Below are 24,048 nucleotides of genomic sequence, written 5' to 3'. Positions count from 1 at the left end.
TTCAGGCTTCTTCCCCCTTCCACTCCAGTCCTGAAGGAGGGTCTCGGCCCAAAATGTTGACTGTTTATTCATCTCCATAGACGCTGCCTCACCCGCTGACTTCCTCCGGCATTCTGTGTGTTACTCTCACTGACAGATGTCGTGAAATTTGTTGTTTTCCAGCAGCAGTACAGTGCAATACGTAAAAATTAAAATAAGTTACAATAAGAAATATTTTTTAAAATTAACAATTAGTACAAAAAAATTGCAGAATAGTGAGGTAGTGTACTGGACGGTAGACAGGAAGAGGTTGATCCTAAAATATCGAGTGTGTGTCTCAGCGTGGGAAGGCACAATGTTGAAGCTCTTGTAGGTGGTCTCACCATCCAGAATAGGATCACATCCACTGTTGAGACACGCACTCTGCTAGGTACTGTAAGTGGACAAGGGACGCACAATCTCAGCCGGTATATCCTGAACAAATGTATCCTGAAGGAAATCATTCTGTACAGACAAATCAGATGACCAAAGGGCAGGGTATTCACTACTTTGCAAATGCTTTCTATTTCTAGACCATTCTATTTTTGCACCTTCATGATGCCTGTAGTGTAGGTTCCTACTTACTCAGAGAGAGAGCACAGAACAGGCCCTTCCGGTCACACCACCCAGCAACCCACCGATTTAACCCCAGGTGGGGTAAACCCCAGGTTTTCTTTTCAACCACAGGACAATTTATAATGACCAACTAACCTACGAATCTGTATGTCTTTGCACTGCGGGAGAAAATCAGAACACCCAGAGGAATCCCACAGGAAGAGCGTGCAAACTCCTTCCAGACAGTGGTGGGAATTGAACCTGGGTTGCTGGCTCTGTAATAACATTATAGTAAACACTGCTCTGCTAAGCCGCTTCAAACTGCTCGCCTCAACACCTGGACGTTGGTACGGATGAACACAGGGATCAAAGCTTTCCAACTATACAAAAAACTACAGACATATCAACCCCACATGTGCCTCATTTTTCCAGTAAATACTGTCAGGTGTGGAGGCACCAGTCACAGGATCAGAAAACAGTTTCATAGGGTTGTAAACTCAGCCAGCTCTATCATGGACAGTAGCCTCTCCAGCAACAAGGACATCTTCAACAGGCGATGAAGACAACATCCATCATTCAGAGTCCCCATGCCCTTTTCTCATTGCTACCATCAACGAGAAGGTACGGGAGCCTGAAGATACATACTCAACGTTTTAGGAACAGCTTCTTCCCCACTGTCATCAGATTTCAGAATGGACTGTTAACCAACTATTTTGCTCTCTCTTTGTGCTGCTAATTCATTTTTTATAATTCTCCTGGGATGGTCACTCCTCTCTCCATGGCGCTGAGGCTGGCCCCAGCTGCTGTGCTCTGTGTCCACGAATATGATGAACTGATACCCAGGCTTTGGGCCTACTCCAGGCCGCTCCACGGTTCAGATTTAATTTGGGCCTACTCCAGGCCGCTCCACGGTTCAGATTTAATTTGGGCCTACTCCAGGCTGCTCCGTGGTTCAGATTTAATTTGGGCCTACTCCAGGCTGCTCCGTGGTTCAGATCTAATTTGGTTCAGAATGTTGTTGCTCACTTCTATTGTTAGCATGATTTGTGTTTTCCCCCTGTCTCTGTGCATCGGATGTTGGTCTTTATTTTATTTTTTTAATTGGATTCTTTTGGGTTTCTTGCTTTGTGTCTGCCTGTAAGCAAATAAATCTCAAGTCTGTATAATTTATACATTCTTCAGTAATAAATGTACTTTGAAACTTTTGTTACTTGTAGTAATGTTATGTACTGCACTGCACTGCTGCCACAAAACAACAAATGTCATTGATAATCAGATTCTGATTGTAGAGGTTAATAAATGAATTGAAGTGATTGAACGTTCTAGGGTTGCAACACTAGGTGTCTTGTAATCTGAATTAAATGTCAGTTCTCCCTAAAGCTATCACGGTTGTACGCCACCAGTCTTTGCAGAGACAGGATCAAAAGGAGAGTGGGATAAAACTGAAGATAAACAAAATGGTGAAGTTCTGTTGACACAAAGCAAGCAAGAAAAAAAGAAGCAGCCAAACAGATTTCACTTCACTGAATCACACTTCCTTCCTCAAACAATAAGAAACAAAACACAGGCAACACACACAAAGTGCTGGAGGAACTCAGCAGGCCAGGCAGCATCTTTTGAAAGGAGTACAGTCAACGCTTCAGTCCAAACCCTTCAGCAGGTCTCAGCAGGAAGTGGTGTCATTGGAGAGAGTCCAGAGGAGGTTCACGAGGATGATACCGGGAATTAAGGGGCTAACATATGAGGAGTGCCTAGCAGCTTTGAGCCTGTCCTCACTGGAATTTAGAAGAATGTGGGGAGATCTCATTGAAAGCTACCCAGACATCCCACCTCTCCCGGAAGTTCCGGGAGTCTCCCGCATATCGATAATGGCTCCCTGACGCCCAGAAATTATATGCAACATCCCGGAAATCGATTTTTTTGAGAGGGAGAGTGAGCATCCTGATTGGTCTCTCTTCGTGCTAAGAGTGGTCCCCAACCACCAGGCCTCGATGAAACAATATGATTTGGTGATATGAAATGATATGAGTCAGCTGCACCTTTCCTCATTCCCTGTCACGCACTGTTGAATTTTAACACACGTGAGGTCATCAGTGACCCAAGACATGCAAAGGAATGGGTCCGTGACCCATTTGTGAATGTCCCTGGTGAATCATCCATGTCAGCGCGGGAAATGGATCAACTCCTCGAGCTTGCAAATGACGGCGGGCTGAAAAGTATGTTTGACATAACATCTCTGCCGGCATTCTGGATCAAAGTCAAGGCTGAATATCCTGAGATAGCCACGAAAGACTGAAAACATTGCTTCCATTTCCAACATCATATCTCTGCGAGGTGGGGTTTTCTGCAATGAATGCAACGAAAACTAAATTGCAGAATAGACTGGACATAAGGAACCCCATTCGAGTATCGCTGACTCCCATCACCCCTCGATAGGACCGTCTTGTTGCAGGAAAACAAGCCCAGGGCTCCCACTGATTCAGCGATATTGGTGTGTTGCAATGATTTTATATGTTCATACGGGGAAAATATGCGCTGTGTGTTTAATATCCAAACGTTACTTAAAATGTTATGATGCTAGTGACTTATAATACAGTGGTCCCCAACTTCCGGGCCGCGAAGAATACAGCGGTGGCCAGAACGCACCCAGCACATCTTTAAGAAAAAAATTGAAATAAACAAGCCAATTAATTAGGCGCCGTCCGGCACGTAAATGTCGGCCCAGATCAGAGGCGATTGCCGATTGCGTCGTCTCTGATCTGGGCCGACATTTACTTGCCAGGCGGCACCTAATCAATTAGCTTGTTTATTTCGGCTTTTTTCTTAAAAATGTGTAGGGTGCGTTCTGGCTACCGCTGTACCGCTGCATTCTTTGCGGCCTGGAGGTTTGGGACCACTGTTATAATTGACTTATCACTACATTCATGTGAGGAAAATATGTGCTGTATGTTTAATATTAAATTCGTTAGATAAACCCTTTTAGAAAGGAAATTGAGTGTATTAGCCACTTACAAGTGACTTACAGTTGACTTATCACCTATATTCATGTTGTGTTTAACACCCACCCACCACCTAGATAGGGTGGATGTGAAGAGGATGTTTCCTATGGTGGGGGTGTCCAGAACTTGAGGGTGCAGTCTCAAAATTGAGAGGTGACCTTTTAGAACAGAGGTAGGGAGGGATATTTTTAGCCAGAGAGTAGTAAATCTCTGCCACAGACTATAGTGGAGGCCAAATCGGTGGGGATATTTAAGGCAGAAGTTGATAGTTTCCTGATTGGTCAGGGCATCAAAGGATATGGTGAGAAGGCAAGTGCATGGGGTTGAGTGGCATCTGGGATCAGTCATGATAGGAATGTGGAGCAGACTCAATGGACTGAATGGTCTTTCTACTCAAAAGAAAAGATTTAAAAAAAGAAACAAATCTGGGAGGTGAAAGCTGAGCCCTGTCTTAAAAACATTCAGTTCCAAAGCTCAGTCTTCAAAGTTCAGCATCCAAGCTTTCAGCACAGTGCTTAGAGTCACAGTCATACAGCATGAAAAGGCCTTTTGGCTCAACTTGTTAATGTGGAATGTGTTGCCCTGTGAGCTACACTCAGTACCCACTTTATTGTGTCCCTCCTGTGGCCAATACAGTGACCACTGGGTGTGTGTTCATGGTCTTCTGCTGCTGTAGCCCGTCCACTTCAAGGTTCAATGTGTTGTGCTTTCAGAGATGCTCTTCTGCACATCACTGTTGTAACGTGTGGTTATCTGAGTTACTGTCAGCTTGAACCAGTCTGGCCATTCTCCTATCTATGTACTTTTCTGGAAGGGTTTTAAATGTTGCTAACTTGCCTGCCTCGACCACTACTCCTGGCAGTTCATCCCTTAGTCACACCACCACTTGAAGAACAGAAGATTCTGCAGATGCTGGAAATCCAGAGCAACACGCAAAATGCTGGAGGAACTCAGCAGGTCAGGCAGCATATATGGAAATGAATAAACTGTCGACGTTTCAGGCCAAGACTACTAGGAGTTGTTACTACAATGCTACTGATCTGCCCCTTCAGGGCTCACAACGTGACGCTGCTAAATGGGGAGGCCAGACACAAAGTGGGCAATTGTTTTACACAATATCTCTGTTCAACCCCCAGTGTACTCCTGCCTTTTTTCTAAACCTAGATTCCTGCACAGCTCAACACCAGCTGGCCACATTACAACCTTTCAAACAACAGAGACCGGTACCCAATTTCAGTCCAGATGAAGGGTCTCGATTGACTGTTTCTGCCTGATCTGCTGAGTTCCTCCAGCATTTGGTGTGCTTTGCTCTGGATTTCCAGCAGAATTTCTAGTGTTTATGTTGCAGGGAAACATGAGGAAAAAATACTTTATTGGTGACGAGAAGTCACCGGCCTGAAATGTTTTCTCGGTTTCCCTCTCCACATACACTGTCTAATAGTTCCATTATTTTCTATCATGGGATTTGAAAACTGTTTCACATTATCTTGCACAATTACGCAGCCCAGGGATGTAGCAACACCACCTCCTTGTGACAAGAGATGGAAGTACAACGTTTGGACAAATGGACTCAATTCGAACTGACCTTGCCAGTGTTCCTCCTGTACAGAGAAAGGAACCCCAAGTGAAAGTGTACCCTCAGTGACAGCAACACACATCAAAGTTGCTGGTGAACGCAGCAGGACAGGCAGCATCTCTAGGGAGAGGTACAGTCGACATTTCAGGCCGAGACCCTTCATCAGGACTTCCTCAGTGACAGCATTGTTTTAAAACACTTCAACAAATCGTGAAGCAAAGCATGGTAAATTGGTCACATGTACTGAGGTACCTGACTAGTACACTATTGAACTTATTTAGCAATACAGTGTGGAACAGGCTGTTTCGCCCAACGAGCCACAGTTGAACAGACCTTTTGTACAGTGAGATGGATTCTTGATATCACAACCTACCTGCTTATTGGCAAACTGCACTGCACTCTCATCGCTCAATGGCTCCATTTAATATCAGAGAACATATACAATATACAGCCTGAAACTCTTACTCGCCACTGACATCCTTGAAACAAAAGGAAAAACCCCAAAGAATGAATGACAGAACAAACCGAAAGCCCCCTCGCCCCCTCGCCCCCTCCCACACGTGAGCAGCATCAACTCTCCCCCTGCCACCACTTATTCCAGCACAGAGCATCGGCATTCCCAGCACAGGACATCCATAGCATTCCCAGCACAGGGCATCAGCATTCCCAGCACAGGACATCTATAGCATTCCCAGCACAGGGCATCAGCATTCCCAGCACAGGGCATCGGCATTCCCAGCACCCACCATGCAAGCAGCCACAAAACCCCCAAAGAGATTGCATCAAAAACCACTGTTTACTTCAACATTTTCCACATCACACAGGCATTCTCTCAATATCAAGGGAGAGCTAGATAACACTTCTTGCACAGTGAGAGGGAGACAACAGTTGCTATTTTGATGTTACTCTCAGTCTGGTGTCACTTTTATTTCGAGTTCCCCAACTCGAAAAACCGGGAGAGAGAGAGACAGATAATATATACCGCCAGGCAGAGCCCTCTCACAGTGACTTTTACACTTTATTGTTTTACCTTGTTCTACCTCAATGCACTGTGTTATCTGTGTGAACAGTAAGGCAAGGTATACACAGTATCTTGGTACATGTGCTATATTTATACTCTGTTCTTGGTTGATGCAACTGTAACGAAACCAAATTTCCCTTGGGATCAATAAAGTATGACTATGACTAATAAACTAATCATCATCGTCATTATGCGCCATGTCGTATGACATAGCCAATCATGGTCTTCCCATGACATTAATTGTTCTTGGCAATTTTTTTCTACAGATGTTGTTTGCCATTGCCTTTTGCTGGGCAGTGTCCTTACAAACAGAAGAAAATCTGCAGATGTTGGAACTCCAAGCAGCATCCACAAAATGCAGGAGGAGCTCAGCAGGTCCAAAACGTCGACTGCATTCTTTTTCATAGCTGCTGCCTGGCCTGCTGAGTTACTCCAGCATTTTGTGTGTGTTTACAAGACAAGTGATCCCAGCCATTGAAAATACCTTTGAGGTTGTCTGCCTGGTGTCTGTGGTTGGATAACCAGGACTTGTGATGTGCACCAGCTGCTCATACGACCATCCACCACCTGCTCCCATGGCTTCACATGACCCTGATCGTGGGGTTAAGCAGGTGCTACACCTGCCCAAGGGTGACTTGCAGGCTAGTGGAGGGAAGGAGCACCTTACACCTCCTTTGGTAAAGATGTATCTCCACCCCACCACCCACAAAAACCAATAGCAAGACCATAATGTTGCTAAACGAAGTGATTGATCAAAAGAATTGTTGAATACTGACCAGAATCAAAACCTGCTTTCTATAGAAAGGGACACTTTGGGAATCAGGTAGCTCTTCTATTCAAAGAAGAGATTTCAGATATAGATTTCAGATTTAGCTATCACATGTCCATTGAAACATCCAGTAAAATGTGTCGTTTGCGTTAACAACCAACACAACCTAAGGACGTCCTGGGGGCAGCCCACAAGTGTCACCACACATTCCAGTAGCAGCATTGCATGTCCACAATGTTCAGCAGAACAAAACATCAGTAGAGAAAACCCCTTTCCTACCCTCCCTCCCCTTCACAGAGGCCGCTAACCCCAGGACAGGTAGCCTCCAGGCCTCCAGTCGTAGGTGCCAAACTCTTGGCAGGACAGGTACAGTACATCCCATATCCAATTTCAAGGTGACAGGCATTGTGAAATTCAGCGTCTGTTCTATCTACAAAAGTACATTGTTAATAATTACTCTGAACACGTGACTGCCAGGCATTGTGAAAATAACATCGTTTGGCAGTCAGGCAAGTTTTGAAAGGCTCTACTAGTAAACAGAGAACATAGACTGTTACAGCACAATATTGTGCTGAACCAACAGCCTACTCCAAGATCAATCTAATTCTTCCCTCCCATATATCCCTCCATTTACCTGTCATCCGTATGCCTATCCTAGAGTTTTTTAAATGTCCTTAACGTATCGGACTCTACCTCCACCCCAGGCAATGCTCCCCATGCACCCACCACTCCCTGTGTAAAAAATTTACCTTTGACATCCGCCTCTATAATTTCCTCCAATCATCTGAAAATTGTGCCCTTTGCATTAGCCATTTCCACCCCGGCTGTACAATCTATCTATGCCTCTTATCATCTTCTATACCTCTATCGAGTTGCCTCTCACCCTCTTTCGCTCCAAAGAGAACAGTTCTGTAAAGATGATGGTGCTTTTGGAAATCACGAATATCAAATTAAACAGAAATCGCAAGGCAATGGAAGGCAATTGTTTATAAACAAGGTTCCAATAAATAAAGGAAAATGTTTGTGGGATCATGAAGAATGATGAGCTTCAAAAAAAAATTAGACCATAAAACCATAATCATAGGTGCAGAGTTGAGCCATTTGGCCCATCAAGTCTACTCCACCATTCCATCATGGCTGATTCATTATCCCTCACAATCCCATTCTCCTGCCTTTTCCCTCTAACCTTTGACATCCTGACTAATTGAAACTTATCAACTTCAGCTTTAAATACATCCAATGACTTGCCCTTCACAGCCATCGGTGGCAGATTCACTACCCTCTGGCTAGACAAGCTCCTGCTCATCTCTGTTCTAAATGGACATTCTTCTATTCGAGGATGTGCCTCTGGTCCTAGACTCCTCCACAATAGGAAACATCTTCTCTACATTCACTCTATTGAGGCCTTTCAGTATCTGGTAGATTTCAATGAGATCCTTTCCTTATTCTGAACTCCAGTGAGTACAGGCCCAGACCCTTCAAATGCTCCTCATACATTAACTCTTTCATCTCTGGAAATATTCTCATGAACCTCCTCTGGACCTTCTCCAATGCCAGCACATCTTTTCTTGGACAAGGCGCCCAAAGCCCTTCACAACACTCCAAGTGTGGTCTGACTTGCTCCACACCTTCCCCTCACCTTTTGGTACTGACTATCCCCCCCAGACATTCTTCCACTCCCAAAGAAAGGTCTTGACCTAATACAGCTGTGGAGTCCAAGTGACTGGGTGTATTGAAGGCAGAGATTGGTAGGTCCCTGATTGGTTATGGATTAATCAACAAGAGATAGAGCAAACTGAATGTCTTGGGAGCAGCTAGTCCAGGGGTTCCCATCTCTTTTTATGCCATGGATCCCTACTATTGACCACAGGGTCTACGGACCGCAGGTTGGGAACCTCTGAGCTAGGGAATGAAACCACTGTCCAGAGAAGCAATAAAATCAACTGTGAGAAAATATCAACACACCCAAGCTGAAGCAACTTATACTTTAGGATTTAATTGAATATGCAAAACAGCTGGAGTTTATAACGCAAGTCTCACAGCCACGAATCACAGTGGAACATGAGTAAAAATAAACAGAACTCACAAATTAAAATGTTCATGAAATACTGGGTTCTTGCAGTCTGCTACTGTTTTCGTCTTCTGCCTGCTTCTGCGATCATGGTCTGGTACCACAGACAACTTTAAAGCAAAATTGGAGAAGTTACACACTTCATTAAATGAAAAATGTAAAGAAACAAACATGCATTTTGTATAGTGGCATAAGCCAAAAAAAAATTGTCCCCACTAAAATTAATCCTATAAAAATTATACAATCTCTGATACAGATTAATAGGCAAATATTAGCTAGGACATCAAGGATAACTGCCTGGTTCATCTACAAAGCATTGTCAATCTCAAACTGAGCTGAATAAAGTGTATGAGATCCTTGGTTTAACAAAACCAGTATCTTGAATGGGACCACACAGCCTTGTCATAACACTGAAAAGTCAGACAGAATACTATGCTCAAGTTTCAGGAAAGGAATATGAACAGCTGCCCTTTCTGATCCAGACATATGACTCTGAGTAACGATCCACAATTAAATCACAAGAAGCAGTTAGAAAGCAATGAAAGCAATGATAAAGACATCGTGTTGCGGTCGAGATGAGGCTGCAGGGCTTCAGCTGCTGCTTAGGGCAATGTTCAAATTTCACAAACTCACTCCTTCCAATAAAGACAATAAGACAGTAAGACATGTGAGCAGAATTAGGCCATTCAGCCCATCAAGTCTGCTCCACCATTCCATCATGGCTGATTTATTATCCCTCTCAACCCCATTCTCCTGCCTTCTGCCTGTAACCTTTGACACCCTGACTATTGAAGAACCTGTCACTCACCACTTTAAATTGGGAGAGCAATCAAAAATTATAGAAAAATACAAGCGGGAGGTTAATGCAGGGAAAATTTAAATAAAACAGATTCCTGTATGTCATGAAGAAATCCACGTGATGATGAATTGAGTTGGATAAAGTTCAACGAAACTTAGAAACTCACAGAGATTCACCACTAAACAAGACCACACAAGAGGGAGCAATATGAAGAGCAAATTATTTAGGTTATTCTAATGTTGAATTAGACAAATAGCCAAATAAATGATAAAAATAGAACAGTGCAGCACTGGAAAGGCCATGTGGCCCACAATGTTGTGCTGATCTTGACATCAGTTAATGCTAAAGTGTCCTGTCGCTGTGTATCATCCATACCCCTTCATTCCCTTCGTATCCACACACCTATCTAAAAGCACCTTAAACTCCACCAAACTAGAACAAGATCTGAAAAACAATACAAAGAAGGCCCCGACCTGTCCTTTCACACAGACTGAAATGAAGGAGTTTATAAATTATAAAGTAAGGGAAAAATCACATTTAGACATTTAGAAGATGATTTAAACACTCATTTTGGGAAGAAATGTCAAAACAGCAAGTGGAAGCTCTGCACATTTCAGCTTTTGAAATGATTTGTAGGTAAGTGGTGAAATTAATTTATCTGCTCAATTATAAAAATGACATTGACACTCAGTGAGCACTTTATTGTGAACCTCCTGTGCCTACTATAGCGGTTACTGAGTGTATGTTCATGGTCTTCCGCTGCAGTAGCCCATCCGTTTCAACATTTGATGTGTTGTGCATTCAGAGGTGCTCGTCTGCACACCACTGTTGTAATGTGTGGTTATTTGAATTACTGTCAGCTTCCTGTCTGTTGAACCAGTCTGGCCATTCTCCTCTGACCTCTCTCATTAACAAGCTGTTTTCACCCACAGAACTGCCCCTCACTGGATGTTTTTTGTTTTTTGCACCATTCTCTGTAAACCCTAGAGATTCTTGTGTGTGAAAACGCGAGGATTTCAGATATTTCTGAGATACTCAAACTGCCCCATCTGGCACCAACAGTCAAAGCCACTGAGATCACATTTCGTCCCCATTCTGATGTTTGGGCTGAACAACAAATGAATATTTTGACCATGTCTGCATGCTCTTATGCATTGAGATGCTGCCACATGATTGGCTGATTAGATATTTGCATTCATGAGCGGATGTACCTAATGAAGTGACCACTGGGTGTACAGCATATTTGCAATCCTTTCATATAATAAAATCCTCTACGTAACAATAGTCTAAAACCATTCTCACCTTTGTGTAAGCATCACAGGCCCGACATTCTCTCCCCAGAAGTCCTCTTGCTTCCATAACTGGAGAACAAAACATTGCAGCATAGTTAACTTTCAGAGATGATGAAAGAGCTGTCACGACTTTCAACTACAAATTAATTCTCAACAGCAACAATTACAGGAAGATGGCACTGTAGTGTCGAGTGAAATGTTTTTACTGCTCAGGGTGTCCAGAGGTCAGAGTTCAATTCTGGCATCGTTCTGTATGTTCTCTCTGAGGGTTTTCTCCAGATCCTCCACTTTCCCCCACAGTCCAAAGGTGTGCTGGGTAGGTTAATTGGTCATTGTAAATTGTCCCGCGGTTAGGTTAGGGTTAATTTGGTTGCTGGGGGTTGCTGGGGTGGTGTGGCTCGAAGGCTGGAATGGCTTACTCCACACTGAATCACTAAATAAATTACATCAATAAATTAAAATTCGTTTGTATTTTTTCTTTCATTTACATCAGAGTGTAGTAGTATTGTGACTAATTCCAACAGCCAGATTTCTGGACCCAAGAAGTTAAACCCCAGATGGGCAACAGAATGGGCAATGACCAGCCCCGGGATCGCTAACGGTGAAACCTCTGCGCTGTTGTTAACGAAGTTTCCTTTACACAAGGAATCCTGACGTAAACACTCAGCCGTGTAGACATTTATTGGATTATTATTTAGAGATACAATACAAAACCAGCCCTTCCTGCCCAATGATTTGTGCCACCCAGTAACCCATCTATTAAAGCCCAGCCTAATCATGAGACAATTTACAATTAAACTACTAACCGGTACGCCTTCGGACTGTGGGAGGACACCGGAGCACCCGGAGGAAACACACATACACACACACACACACACACACACACACACACACACACACACACACACACACACATATACACTCACACACACACACACACACACACACACACACATACACACACATATACACTCACACACACACACACACACACACACACACATATACACTCACACACACATACACACACACATACACACACACACACTCACACACATACATACACATACACATACACACACACTCACACACACACACATACACATACACACACACTCACATATACACACACACATACACATACACACAAACTCACACACACACATATACACACACACATACACACTCACACACACACTCACACACACACACACACACACACACACACACACACACACACACACACTCACACACACACAAGCTCCTTACAGATGATGCTGAACTCCGACAACCCGCACTGTAATAGTGTCGCACTAATCATTATAGTGTGGGCACGTGGCCATGTGGTTAAGGGGTTCGACTAGTGATCTGAAGGTCGCTAGTTCGAGCCCCAGCCGAGGCAACGTGTTGTGTCTTTGAGCAAGGCACTTAATCACACATTGCTCTGCGACGACACTGGTGCCAAGCTGTATCGGTCCTAATGCCCTTCCCTTGGACAACATTGGTGTTGTGGAGAGGGGAGACTTGCAGCATGGGCAACTGCTGGTCTTCCATACAACCTTGCCCAGGCCTGCGCCCTGGAGAGTGAAGACTTTCCAGACACAGATCCATGGTCTTGCAAGACTAACAGATGCCTTTAAAAAATCATTATGTTCCCGTGTATATGCAATACATTTAATAATATTGATGCTTTCATGGGCGAATATAGCAACTATATAAAAATATACTTGACCGTGCTGCCCGCGGTAGAATTCTATAGTAACGGAATCAATGCTACCTGCTGCCTGACTGCGCTACCTCTGGTGGCATTCTATAGTAATGGAGTCAACACTACCCGCCACGTGACCGCGCTGCCCGGGTTGGCATTATATTGATGCTGTGGTGGATATCTTAATAAAAATCGAGAGAGCTATGTACTTTGTTTTATTGTATGCAAACATTATAACTTCTAATTTGATTTGCTTTACATTAACATTCATAAAAGAAGTAATTTTTCTGTACTTACTGTGAACCGCGATTGCTCCATCTTGAAGATGAACTGATAATTTCAGCTGCCCTGTAAAGAGACAAAAATGAATGCTTTACAATATTCTCTGCTTCTGTGACGGTGTTTGATCATTTATCCATAAGACATAGAGTCATAGAACACTACAGCAGAGACAGGCCCTTCTGCCCATCTATTCCAAACTAAACTGTTATTCTGTCCAGCCCCATCCATCTATAACTTGATGGTAGCCCTCCATACCCCTCCTATCCCTGTACTTATCCAAACTTCTCCTAAACGTTGAAATCGACCCCACATCCAGCACTTTCACTGGCAGCTCTTACCATCTCTTCCCTCACCTTAAATGCATGACCTCTGGCATTAAATAGTTCAATCCTGGGAAAGAGATACCAGTCATCTGCTTCATCTATCCCTCTCATAAGTTAGCCACTGTCAGGTCTTCCTCAGCCTCCATTACACTACAGAACACAACCCAAGTTTGTCCAACCCCTCGTTTTAGCACATGCCCTCTAATCCAGCAACATCCTGGCAAGCCTCTTCTGCACCCTCTCCAAAGCCTCCACATCTTTCCTATAATGAGGCAATACTCCAGATGCATATGTTTCAATGTATATGTGACAAATAAGTCTCAGCTTTAAATGAAGCTAATTTTTACTTCATTTAGCACGGAGTCGGACCCCATTTTTTGAAAGAATATGGACGCATCGGGAAAAGGGACTTGTTCGTGATGAACAATGGAGCAGAAAGCGAGAAGTGTATAATGTGATACAGAAAGGTGTAACATTTCAACGTATCACAGTGATTAGAACTATAGAAATCCAGGAGATTAATTATTGAGGACATATCACTTCAAAGTAAGGTAGATTCTCAAATTTCCAAAAGCATCTCCCGCACAAATGTTAACCTATTCCCGTCATTTCAAACTGCCTTTCCACAAAGTAGGAGGACAGCTGACACTGGACAGTGGGAATATGAGATGGTCAGGATACATCCAGCATTTTCCTGATCATCTGTAGTAATTTCTACGTACTGGGAAAGCATTCTGAACTCAACATAAGAGATTCTGCAGATGCTGGAAATCCAGAGCAAGACACAAAAAATGTTGGAGGAACTTAGCAGGTCAGGCAGCACCTATGGAGAGGAATAAAGAGTCGATGTTCCATCAGGACTGAATATGATGGAAGATCTCAGCCCGAGATGTTGACCGTTTATACATCTCCATAGATGCTGCCTGACCTGCTGAGTTCCTCCAGCATTTTGTGTCTGTTACTCTGAACTAAAAAATTAACTCGGACAGATATTTTTCTACAATAGACAGAAATTATGAGATTGTAGACTTTTTTCCATATTGGATTTTTTCTGTAAAAAATATACATTTTAAAATTAATATTTGTAATGTTATTATTATTAAAAATATTATTTCATAATACAAGTGTATCAATATTAACAATTATTATGAGAGTAATTAACATCAAATTAGTATAAATACTGTCAATGGTTGGTGGTCACTGCACAGACACAGTGGGCTGTTTCCATACTATATGTGTCTATGACTTAGAAACTTTCATAATACTATTAATAAATTTACATTTCAGGAACAGTTTTCTCTCCTCCACCATCAGATTTCTGAATGGACAATGAACCCAGGAACACTACCTCACTAGATTTCTCTCTTTTCCCACTACTTAATTAATTTAATTATATAGAGTATACGTAACAGCATTATTTGCACTCCTTAATATATAGTATATATCTTATTGTGATTTATAGTTTTTTATGTATTTCACTATTCCAGCCGCTAAACGAAAGATTTCCTTGCATACAGTACATCAATGATGTAAATCTGATTCTAATTCTGAAATTATGTCATGGATACACAGATTACATTCACAGATGAATGTACACCATAATGTAGTCTGTTTTCTCACTGTTAACAAGTAGAACTAAAATAGAAAAAGTAACAAAGTGAAATTACTAAATAATTTGGCTTTCTATTTTTGATGATAAAGAAACTAGTATTCCAGAAAAGATCATTATTTCTAATTTTACAATGCAGCACCCAACTTCACTGTAAATGCTTCTGTGTGCTGTGGATTCAAAAATAAAACCAGATATCTAAAAATGAAGTTCTCAAGTCATCAGTGATGCCTGCCTATGGACATTATGTTAAAGCCAGACTGATAACCTGCTCCTCAGTAGGTGCAAGACACTTACTAATGTTATTTGTTCCTTACCAAATGTAGTGAGGTAAAATGAGTCCAGAACATTGGAGAATTTGTCACAAAAGGAAACTCGGTGAACACTGCCATGTTCCATTGCGCATTCCAAAGACATTGCTGAAATTTGAATCTGTAATGTTTCAAAACAGTAACTCAAGAAGGCGTTAAAAGTGCGTCTCAGACATGGTTGATAAGGCAAGCCGAGACTCCCAGCAGGCTCGGTAACTGCCCCGGCTTTGAATGGGAACTGTTGTGACCATAGTGATGAGACAAAGCGCTTGCTCCTATTGGCTGCCTGGCAGTTTGAATGGAGCTTTCCTGCATTAGAAAGTTTGTCACTGGCACTGAGGAAGAAATTATCCTGAACTGCACGCTGGTATCTAGTGGGAAAAGCATTTCCAAAACCCAGAAATGGACCAACTGCTTTTCAAGATTCAAGATTGCTTAATGTCATTTTCAGTCCACAAGTGTAAAGGAGAACAAAATAATTGTTATTCCAGATGTGATACAGCACAAAATCACAATAAGATAAAGAACATAATAATAAAAAACACAACAAATATAAATACAATCATTCTACGTATACAAGTTATTTTGTGTATGTCCATAAAGTGATGTTAGACAGAGGAGTGTCTGTACATAAGGTGACTGACAGGGAGTGATAACGCGGTGGTGGTTGGGGGTGCGGAGGGGAGGGTTAGTGGTGGAGGTGTTGATCTGCTTTACTGTTTTTGAGTCTGGTGGTCCTGGCGTTGAGACGACGTGGCCTCCTCCCAGATTTGTGTGGGACAAGCGCGAAAAAAGCAACAATCATTCGAAGATTAAATTTGCACCAGCGCCTCTGACCCCTTCTCCACAGTCCTTGTAATCCAAATACAAAAGCAACTGAAATGATTGGCTCCAGCAGGGAAAAGGAAGGATTCCCATTCTCACTGAACTGGTCAGGAAAGGATAAATCACAGTTCAGTGGGACAGCATCTCACCACCACTCTACATTCCTGAGAGAAATGCTGCCAGAACTGCTGGTACAACGGTTATCAATTGGACAATGACCCATGGGATTTACCACAGAGTTCTTCAACTCCTCCCCTTTACAGGTGGTCACCTTTATCTTCAGCAGAAACAACTAAATAGTTAAACAAAATGCTAGAAGTCTATAAGTTGTCAGAACATGATGTTGTCCAACCCCTTAATCTACTCTAGGATCAGTCTAACCTTCCCCTCCCACGGAGCCCTCTATATCCATGTGCCCATCAGAGAGTCTCTTAAACGTCCCTAGTGTACCTGCGCCTACCACCACCCCTCGCAGGGCATTCCACACACCCATCACTCCGTGTAAAAAACCTACCATCTATCTATACCTTCCTCCAATCACCTTAAAATGATTAAGGAGATTTGAGGAATCACCAATTAGCCATTTCCACCCTAGGAATCTCTGGCTGTCCACTCTATCTATACCTCTTATCATCTTGTGCATCTCTAGAAGCTCATTCTTTAACTCCGAGCAACACACACAAAATGCCAGAGGAACTCAGCAGGCCAGACAGCGTCTATGGAAGAGAGTAACCAGTCGACGTCTTGGACGAGATCCTTCATCAGGACTGAAGAGTAAGAAGGTGGGGGGAGAAGAGGAAGAAAGTCAAGGTAGGAAGTGATAGGTGAAACTGGGAGGGGGAAGGGGGTGAAGTAAAGAGTTGGGAGGTCAATCGCTGAAAGAGACAAGGGGCTGGAGAAGGGGGAATCTGATAGGAGAGGACAGGAGTCTACAGAAGAAAGGGAAGGGGGAGAGGCACCAGAGGGAGGTGATGGGCAGGTAAGGAGATACGGAAAATGGGAATGGGGAATGGTGAAGGAGCAGGGGACAATCACCGGAAGTTCAGGAAATTGATGTTCATGCCATCAGGTTGGAGGCTGCCCAGACAGAATACGATGTGTTGTTCCTCCAGCCTGAATATGGCCTCATCATGACAGTAGAAGGAAACCTTACACTGATCTGTCAGAATGGGAATGGGAAGTAGAATTAAAACAGGCGGCCACCTGGAGATCCTGCCTTTTCTCATAGATGGAGGGTAGGTGCTCGGCGAAGCTGTATCCAATCTACTTCAGGCCTCACTGATATACAGGAGGCCACACCGGGAGCACTGAACACAGTAGATGACCCCAACAGACTCACAGGTGAAGTGTCACCTCACCCGGAAGGAATCTTTAGGGCCCTGAATGGTAGTGAGGGAGGAGGTGTAGGGGTAGGTGTAGCACTTGTTCTGCTCGCAAGGATGAGTGCCAGGAGGGAGATCAGAGGGGAGGGACGAACGGACAAGAGAGTCACGTAGGAAGCAATCCCAGCGGAAAGCAGAAACTGGAGGGGAGGAAAAGATATGCGTGGTGGTGGGATCCTGTTGCAGATGGCAGAATTACAGAGAATTATGTGTTGGGCACGGAGGCTGGTAGGGTGGTAAGTGAGAACAAGGGGCACTCTCTTTTACTACTAGTATCCTTTCTCTTCAGTACAAACAGCTAACTAATTAAACAAAATGCTAGAAATCTGCAAGTTATCAGTGACTCCAAATGGAAAATCCTGCAGATTCGTATACATATATACAAATTTAATCAATCAGCTAACAGTTGACATTCAATCATCTGAAAATGACAGCAATGATTAATAACTCTATTAAAAATCAACATGTATTTAAGGAGTTTGTATGTTCTCCCCATGACCTACCCATGATGCATTTCACTGTATGTTTCGATGACACATGACACATAAATTTGAATCTTGAGTTTCCGTTTCCCCCCTCATTCGGAAGACGTACGGGTGAGGGTGAGTGAGTTGTGGGCATGTTATGTTGGCACTGGGAACACGGTGACACTTGCAGGCTGCCCCCAGCACATCCTCGGACTGTGTTATTCGTGGATTCTCACTGTATGTTTCAATGTACATGTGACAAATAAACCAGTCCGTATCTTTGACCTGCTCTCTGATGATCATTTTGGGTGATACCAGGACAAGGCTGCTCTGGATCTCCAAACCGAAGGCTGAGTCCTGGAGATGAAGTCCTTGACATCAAGGCAGGTGAGCAGGTGTCTCGGCCCGAAACGTCAACTGTACCTCTTCCTAGAGATGCTGCCTGGCCTGCTGCGTTCACCAGCAACTTTGATGTGAGTTGCTTGAATTTCCAGCATCTGCAGAATTCCTCGTGTTGGTAGGTGAGCAGGTGTGCAAGGAAAGAGTTAAAATGAGGTCAATAGGTGTCAGCAAGGACAGATCCCTGCTGACAAAGTTAGCCAGCTCAAAGGAGAATGGGTGGTGCTTGGGGGACAGTTGTCTGCTCCCCTTACAGCAGTATGGTAACAGCATCGTTAGGCTTCACAGCTTTCCTTTGGCTGAAACAATGGCACTTAATCATCATCACAGAGTGCTCACTTTCATTTCCAGCTGTTCGGGTAAATCGAAGTCTGAATTTTTATTATGCCACTCACTCAGGGACTTGTGCTAATATGATTTTGTGATTCTATATGCTGGATCATAACTCTATGTGCTGTGTGTGACATTTTGCACCTTGGCCCCAGAGGTACGATGTTTTGCTCAGCTGTATAGATGTGTATGGTTGTTTGACAATAAACTTTAACTATTTGTGTTTTCAAATGCCTAGCAATGACCGTCCTAAGCAAAGTCAACCTAACCACTTCTTGACATTTGACATTTTTATCAACATCAGCCTCTAATCCCCTCGAGGGACCTATAACCAGAAAGACAGTTGGAAATGCTTCAATACCAACATAGCAACAAGCCCAGGTCATGTAGCAAGTGGTTCAGCTTCTTTCTCCCCAATATTTACTCCAACTAAATTCACCTAAAAGCCTCACACAAATCCACTTCACATCTAAATCCCTTGCCCCCTTGTATTTCATGTTTCCAAGTGGAAAACAGGCTGACTGCCCACCTGATCTCAAAGTTCAAAGAAAACTTATTATCAAAGTGAATATCCGTCACCAGTACAACCTGAGATTCATTTCCTTGCGGGCATACTTCATAAATCTGATAGACACAGTAGGATCAATGGAAGACCCCATGTAACAAGACGGGCGGACAACCAGCATACAACAGACACCAAACTGTACAAATACAAACACAAAAATAGAAATAATAATTATAATAAATAAATAAACAATAAATCTCCAGAACAGGAGATGTTGGGTCCTTGAAAGTGAGTGCATGGGTTGTGGGGACATCTCAATAGTGGGCCAAGTGAAGTTAAGGGTGAAGTTATCCCCTTTGGTTCAAGAGCCTGATTGGGAGGGATGATAACTGTTCCTGACCCTGGTGATGTGGGTTCTGAGGCTCCTGAAGGCAGCAGTGAGAAGAGAGCAAGGCCTGGATGGTGTTGGTCCTTGATGATGGATGTTGCTTTCCTGTGCCAGTGCTCCGTGTGGATGTGCTCAATGGTTTGGAGGGCTTTATCCGTGATGGACTCTGCCATATCCACTACCTTTTGTAGGATCGTCCATTCAAGGGCATTGGTGTTTCTATACAACACTATGATGCAGCCAGACAGTTTACTCTCCAGTACACATCTATAGAGGTTTATCAATGTTTTAGATATCATGCCGAATCTTCACAAAGTAGAAAGCAGAGACATTGCCGTGCTTTCTTCGTAATGGAACTTACATGCTGAACCCAGGACAGGTCTTCTGAAATGATAACACCAAGGAATTTAAAGTTGCGTACCCTTCCCACCTCTGATCCCAGATGAGGACTGGCTCATGGACCTCCTCCTGAAATCAATAATCAGCTCCTTGGTCTTGCTGACATTGAGTGAGAGGTTGTGGTTATGACATCAGTCAGCCAGATTTTCAATCTCCTTCCTGTATGCCGATTCATCACCACCTTTGATTCGGCCAATGACACTGGAGTCGTCAGCAAACATGAATATGTCACTCAAGTTGTGCTTAGCCTCACAGTCACCAGTGTAAAGAGAGTAGAGCAGAGCGGTAAACATAGAGACCTGTGGTGTACCTGTGCTGATGGAGATTGTGGAGGAGATGTTGATGTCACTTCCAAACTGATTGGGGTCATCAAGTGAGGAATTTGAGGATCTACTTGCACAAGGAGCTATTGAGGCAGGTGTTGGAGCTTATTGATGAGTTTTGAGGGGATGATGGTATCAGATGCCAAGTTGTGGCCAACAAGCAGCATCCTGACTTGCCTCATTTCTGTCCAGACATTTCAAGGTTGAGTGAAACGAGCTGACTCGTGGAAAAGACCAGAGGTGAGGCGCAGTGTCACGAACAACTCGATCTCGAAGCAGCAAGAAAGATTGAAGCCCCAGGGTAAATGCGGAGGGGGTCAGCGATGGCTCCCAACAAAGACAATCAGCAGCCAAATCAGAGCACTTGGCCCAAGTCAGCGGCATTTGGACCTGGATCAGCAGCCACTCTTTACGGAAGGACTGAGTTTGTGCGGCTGCTCTCCTCGTATGCAGATGAAAAGACATTTCCCAGATTCTGAGATTTATGTGATTATTGGACTGTACTTTATATTGTTTTCCTTCAGTTTTTCAGCGTTATCTTTCTTGTGGACAATTGGTGGGTGGGGTGATCAGTTAATTTTTATGTGTCAGGGGTTTGGGGGTTTTGTCTTACTGTTGCAGTTCTTTTCTACGAGTGAAGGGGTTGGTGATTGTTATTGCAGCTGTTTTTTGCTGTGGGGGAGGAGGATTTTGGGGTCTGTGAATTTTGTTTATTTTGCTTTTCATGCTGGGGGTGGGGGAGGGGGTAAGTTGATGTCTTTTCTTTCATCAACACCGATGGTCTTTCCGTACTTCATGGCTATCTGGAGAAGACAAATATCAGAGTTGTACAGTACGTGCATACCTTGACAATAAACTGAATCTTGGAGCCTTTGAAGATCCAATGTGATAGAATCTGTTGTGGACCTGTTGTGCTGGTAGGCAAATTGGAGCAGATACATGTCGCTTCTCAGGCAGGAGTAGATATGCTTCATCACCACCCTCTCAAAACACTTCATCACTGGACAATAGTCATTGAACCAGGTTAACATGTTCTTTGCCTCTCATAATTTTATAAGCCTTCCCTCAACCTCAGCCACTCCAGAGAAAACAACCAAAGCGGAATAAAGTTTTGGCACTGACTAGAAGGGCCGAATGGCCTGTTTTCTGTGCTGTAGTGTTCTATGGTTCTATGGTTTGCCCAACATCTCCTTATAGCTCATACCCTCCTTTGCCAGAAGTGCACAAAAGGCCAGCAGGAGGAAGCTCTGCTTCTCAAACAATTCACCTGCCCTCCTTATTGAACATTTATGCCCCCAACTCTGCCATGGACAGTCCCAAGCCCAGCTGCGAAAGGCGGAGGGTTGGGCATGGGAGCTGTAGAAACATCAACAAAAGCTTCAAAGTCCTCATCCCTGGGAGAGGAAGGGACTTTGCCTAGAAGACCTGTGAAGTCTTGATGAAAGTAGAAGCCACAGGGTTGATCAACGTTCTGTTGGCCCAGGACAGAGCAATCTGGTGAGATCCCTATGCCCCAGTAGGGGTGATGAGCTGAAGAAGAAGAAGGTGAAATCTGAAGATCCCACCTTCTCCTCATTGGCAAGCTGAAAACCCTCGAGCCTGAGGGAGTAGCTCAGGAGATATTCTTAACAAAGGTACAAACTAGTCTCCAACTGCTGGAGATTCTACAAGCTGGAAGTATCAAAGTTCAAAGTTCAAAGTTCAAAGTAAATTTATTGTCAAAGTACATACATATATGTCTCCATATACAACCTTGAGATTCATTTTCTTGCAGGCATTCACAGTAGAACAAAGAAACACAATAGAATCAATGAAAAAACACACACAAAGACTGACAAACAGCCAACTTGTATAAGACAAACTGCAAACACAAAAATATTGACAGCAAAAGTATTAAAAATACTGAAAACATAAGTTGTAGAGTCCTTGAAAGTGAGCCTGGGGGTTGCGGAATCAGTTCAGAGTTGTGGTGAGTGAGTTTATCCATGGTGATTCAGGAGTACGATGGTTGATGGGTAATACCTGTTCCTGAACCTGGTGGTGTGGGATCTTAGGCTCCTGTACCTCCAGGAAATATGGAACTCTGGCAATAATTGTTAGTTAATGCAATTTAATCGAGGTATTTGCTGATATATTAGTGAATGTTTGTACAGTGGTTTCCTGGTAACACATTCCACATTCTTTGTCCTAATGTGTGACAATCAACTAGGCTGAGTACATGGGCACAGCAGAAAACCATTGCTTATTCTGTGCCAGCTACCCGGGTCCTTTGGGCTTCCAAACTGCATGGCAATGCCAGTGCCAGGCTTATTCATTATTGCACAATTAATCCAGTTCTTCAATTCGTGAGCTTCGCCTGACCTCAGCCGTGTGCCACTGTGTCAGAATTAGAATCAGAATCTGGTTTGATACCACCGGTATATGTCATGAAATTTGTTGTTTTGTGGAGCAGTACCATGCAATACATAATAATAAAACTGTAAATTACAATAGGAGGTAGATATAAAAAGATAAATAAGCAGTGCAGAAAGAGCTGGAAAAGTACTGAGGTCGTGTTCATGGTGTGTGCGTAGAGACAGATGTAGACCATTCAGACTCGCAGTACCTGATCCACCACACAGCAAGATCAAGGCAATATTTCCCCTCAGTGATGGTATCCTGTACCAACCCTGTAGACTTTGATTTCCTTAATATCCAAAATCCTAATATCCATTCATCATCATTACCAGGTCCTGGGCCAATACCAAGCATTGAGCCCTGTAGGTTGATCAAAGTCTAGAAGTCGAGCCCCAAGTCGGTGAATGTCCAGCGGGGAAATCAAAAGCCCGATGTTTGTGAATCCGTTGAAGATGGCCTGTCTAGGAATTAGAGGACTGTGTGTGTGCACAGGAGGGATGGAGGAATGGGGTTTGTCTTGCTGTTGTTGTTTTGTTGGTTGTTGTGTTCTGTATTGTTCTGCTGAGCGTTGTGGGCGTGCTACGTTGACATGGAATGTGTGGTGACACTAGTGGGCTGCTCCCAGTGCATCCTTAGGTTGCGGTAGTTGTTAACGCAAATGACGCATTTCACTGTATGTTTCAATGTAACGTAACCAGTAAACCTGAATCGGAATCCCAGGCCTGGATAAGGGCAGAGACGCTCTGCCTGATCGTTACATGACTCTCTCCTCAGTTTCCCATGTGTGTCTGGAAAATCTCACCTCAGATACATGAGTGTAAGAAGGACTCAGACGGATTAGGAGAATGGGCAAAGAAATGGCAGATGGAATACAGTGCCGGAAAGTGTACGGTCATGCATTTGGTAGAAAAAATGAAAGGATTGACTACTTTTTAAATGGAGAGGAAATAAAAAAAACGGAGGTTCAAAGGGGCTTGGGAGTCCTTGTGCAGGATTTTGTAAAGGTTAATTTGCAGGTTGAGTCTGTGGTGAGGGAGACAAATGTGATGTTAACATTCATTTCAAGAGGACAAGAAAATAAAAGCTGGGATGTAATGATGAGACTTTATAAAGCACTGGGGAGGCCTCACTTAGAGTACTGCGAGCAGGTTTGGGCCCCGAATTTCAGAAAGGATGTGCTGAAACTGGAGAGGATTCAAAGGAGGTTCACAAAATGATTCCAGGATTGAATGGCTTTTCATATGGAGAGTGTTTGATGACTTGGAGCCTGTATTCCCCAGAATTCAGAAGAATGAGAGGT

At 43.5% G+C, this 24,048-nt stretch overlaps 1 protein-coding gene across 5 annotated transcripts in view; it reads right to left on the bottom strand.

Moving 5' to 3' along the window:
• Positions 1 to 24,048, bottom strand: part of rgs3a (regulator of G protein signaling 3a) — a 283,964-nt gene that overhangs the window by 243,206 nt on the left and 16,710 nt on the right. For 4 of the 5 annotated variants that reach the window (XM_063073265.1, XM_063073271.1, XM_063073270.1 and 1 more), the window contains exons 3-5: positions 13,106 to 13,156; positions 11,111 to 11,169; positions 9,025 to 9,119 (exon numbers count right to left, since the gene is read on the bottom strand). In XM_063073265.1, the coding sequence (XP_062929335.1) occupies positions 9,025 to 9,119; positions 11,111 to 11,169; positions 13,106 to 13,156 (205 nt within the window). Of the gene's footprint in view, positions 1 to 9,024; positions 9,120 to 11,110; positions 11,170 to 13,105; positions 13,157 to 15,339; positions 15,635 to 24,048 lie in introns of those variants that run through there. The other variant, XM_063073267.1, reaches the window with a different exon arrangement.

Source organism: Mobula hypostoma, chromosome 21 (genome assembly GCF_963921235.1).
Source record: "Mobula hypostoma chromosome 21, sMobHyp1.1, whole genome shotgun sequence".
NCBI lineage: Eukaryota > Metazoa > Chordata > Chondrichthyes > Myliobatiformes > Myliobatidae > Mobula > Mobula hypostoma.
This window is presented reverse-complemented; position numbering and strand designations above follow the sequence as displayed.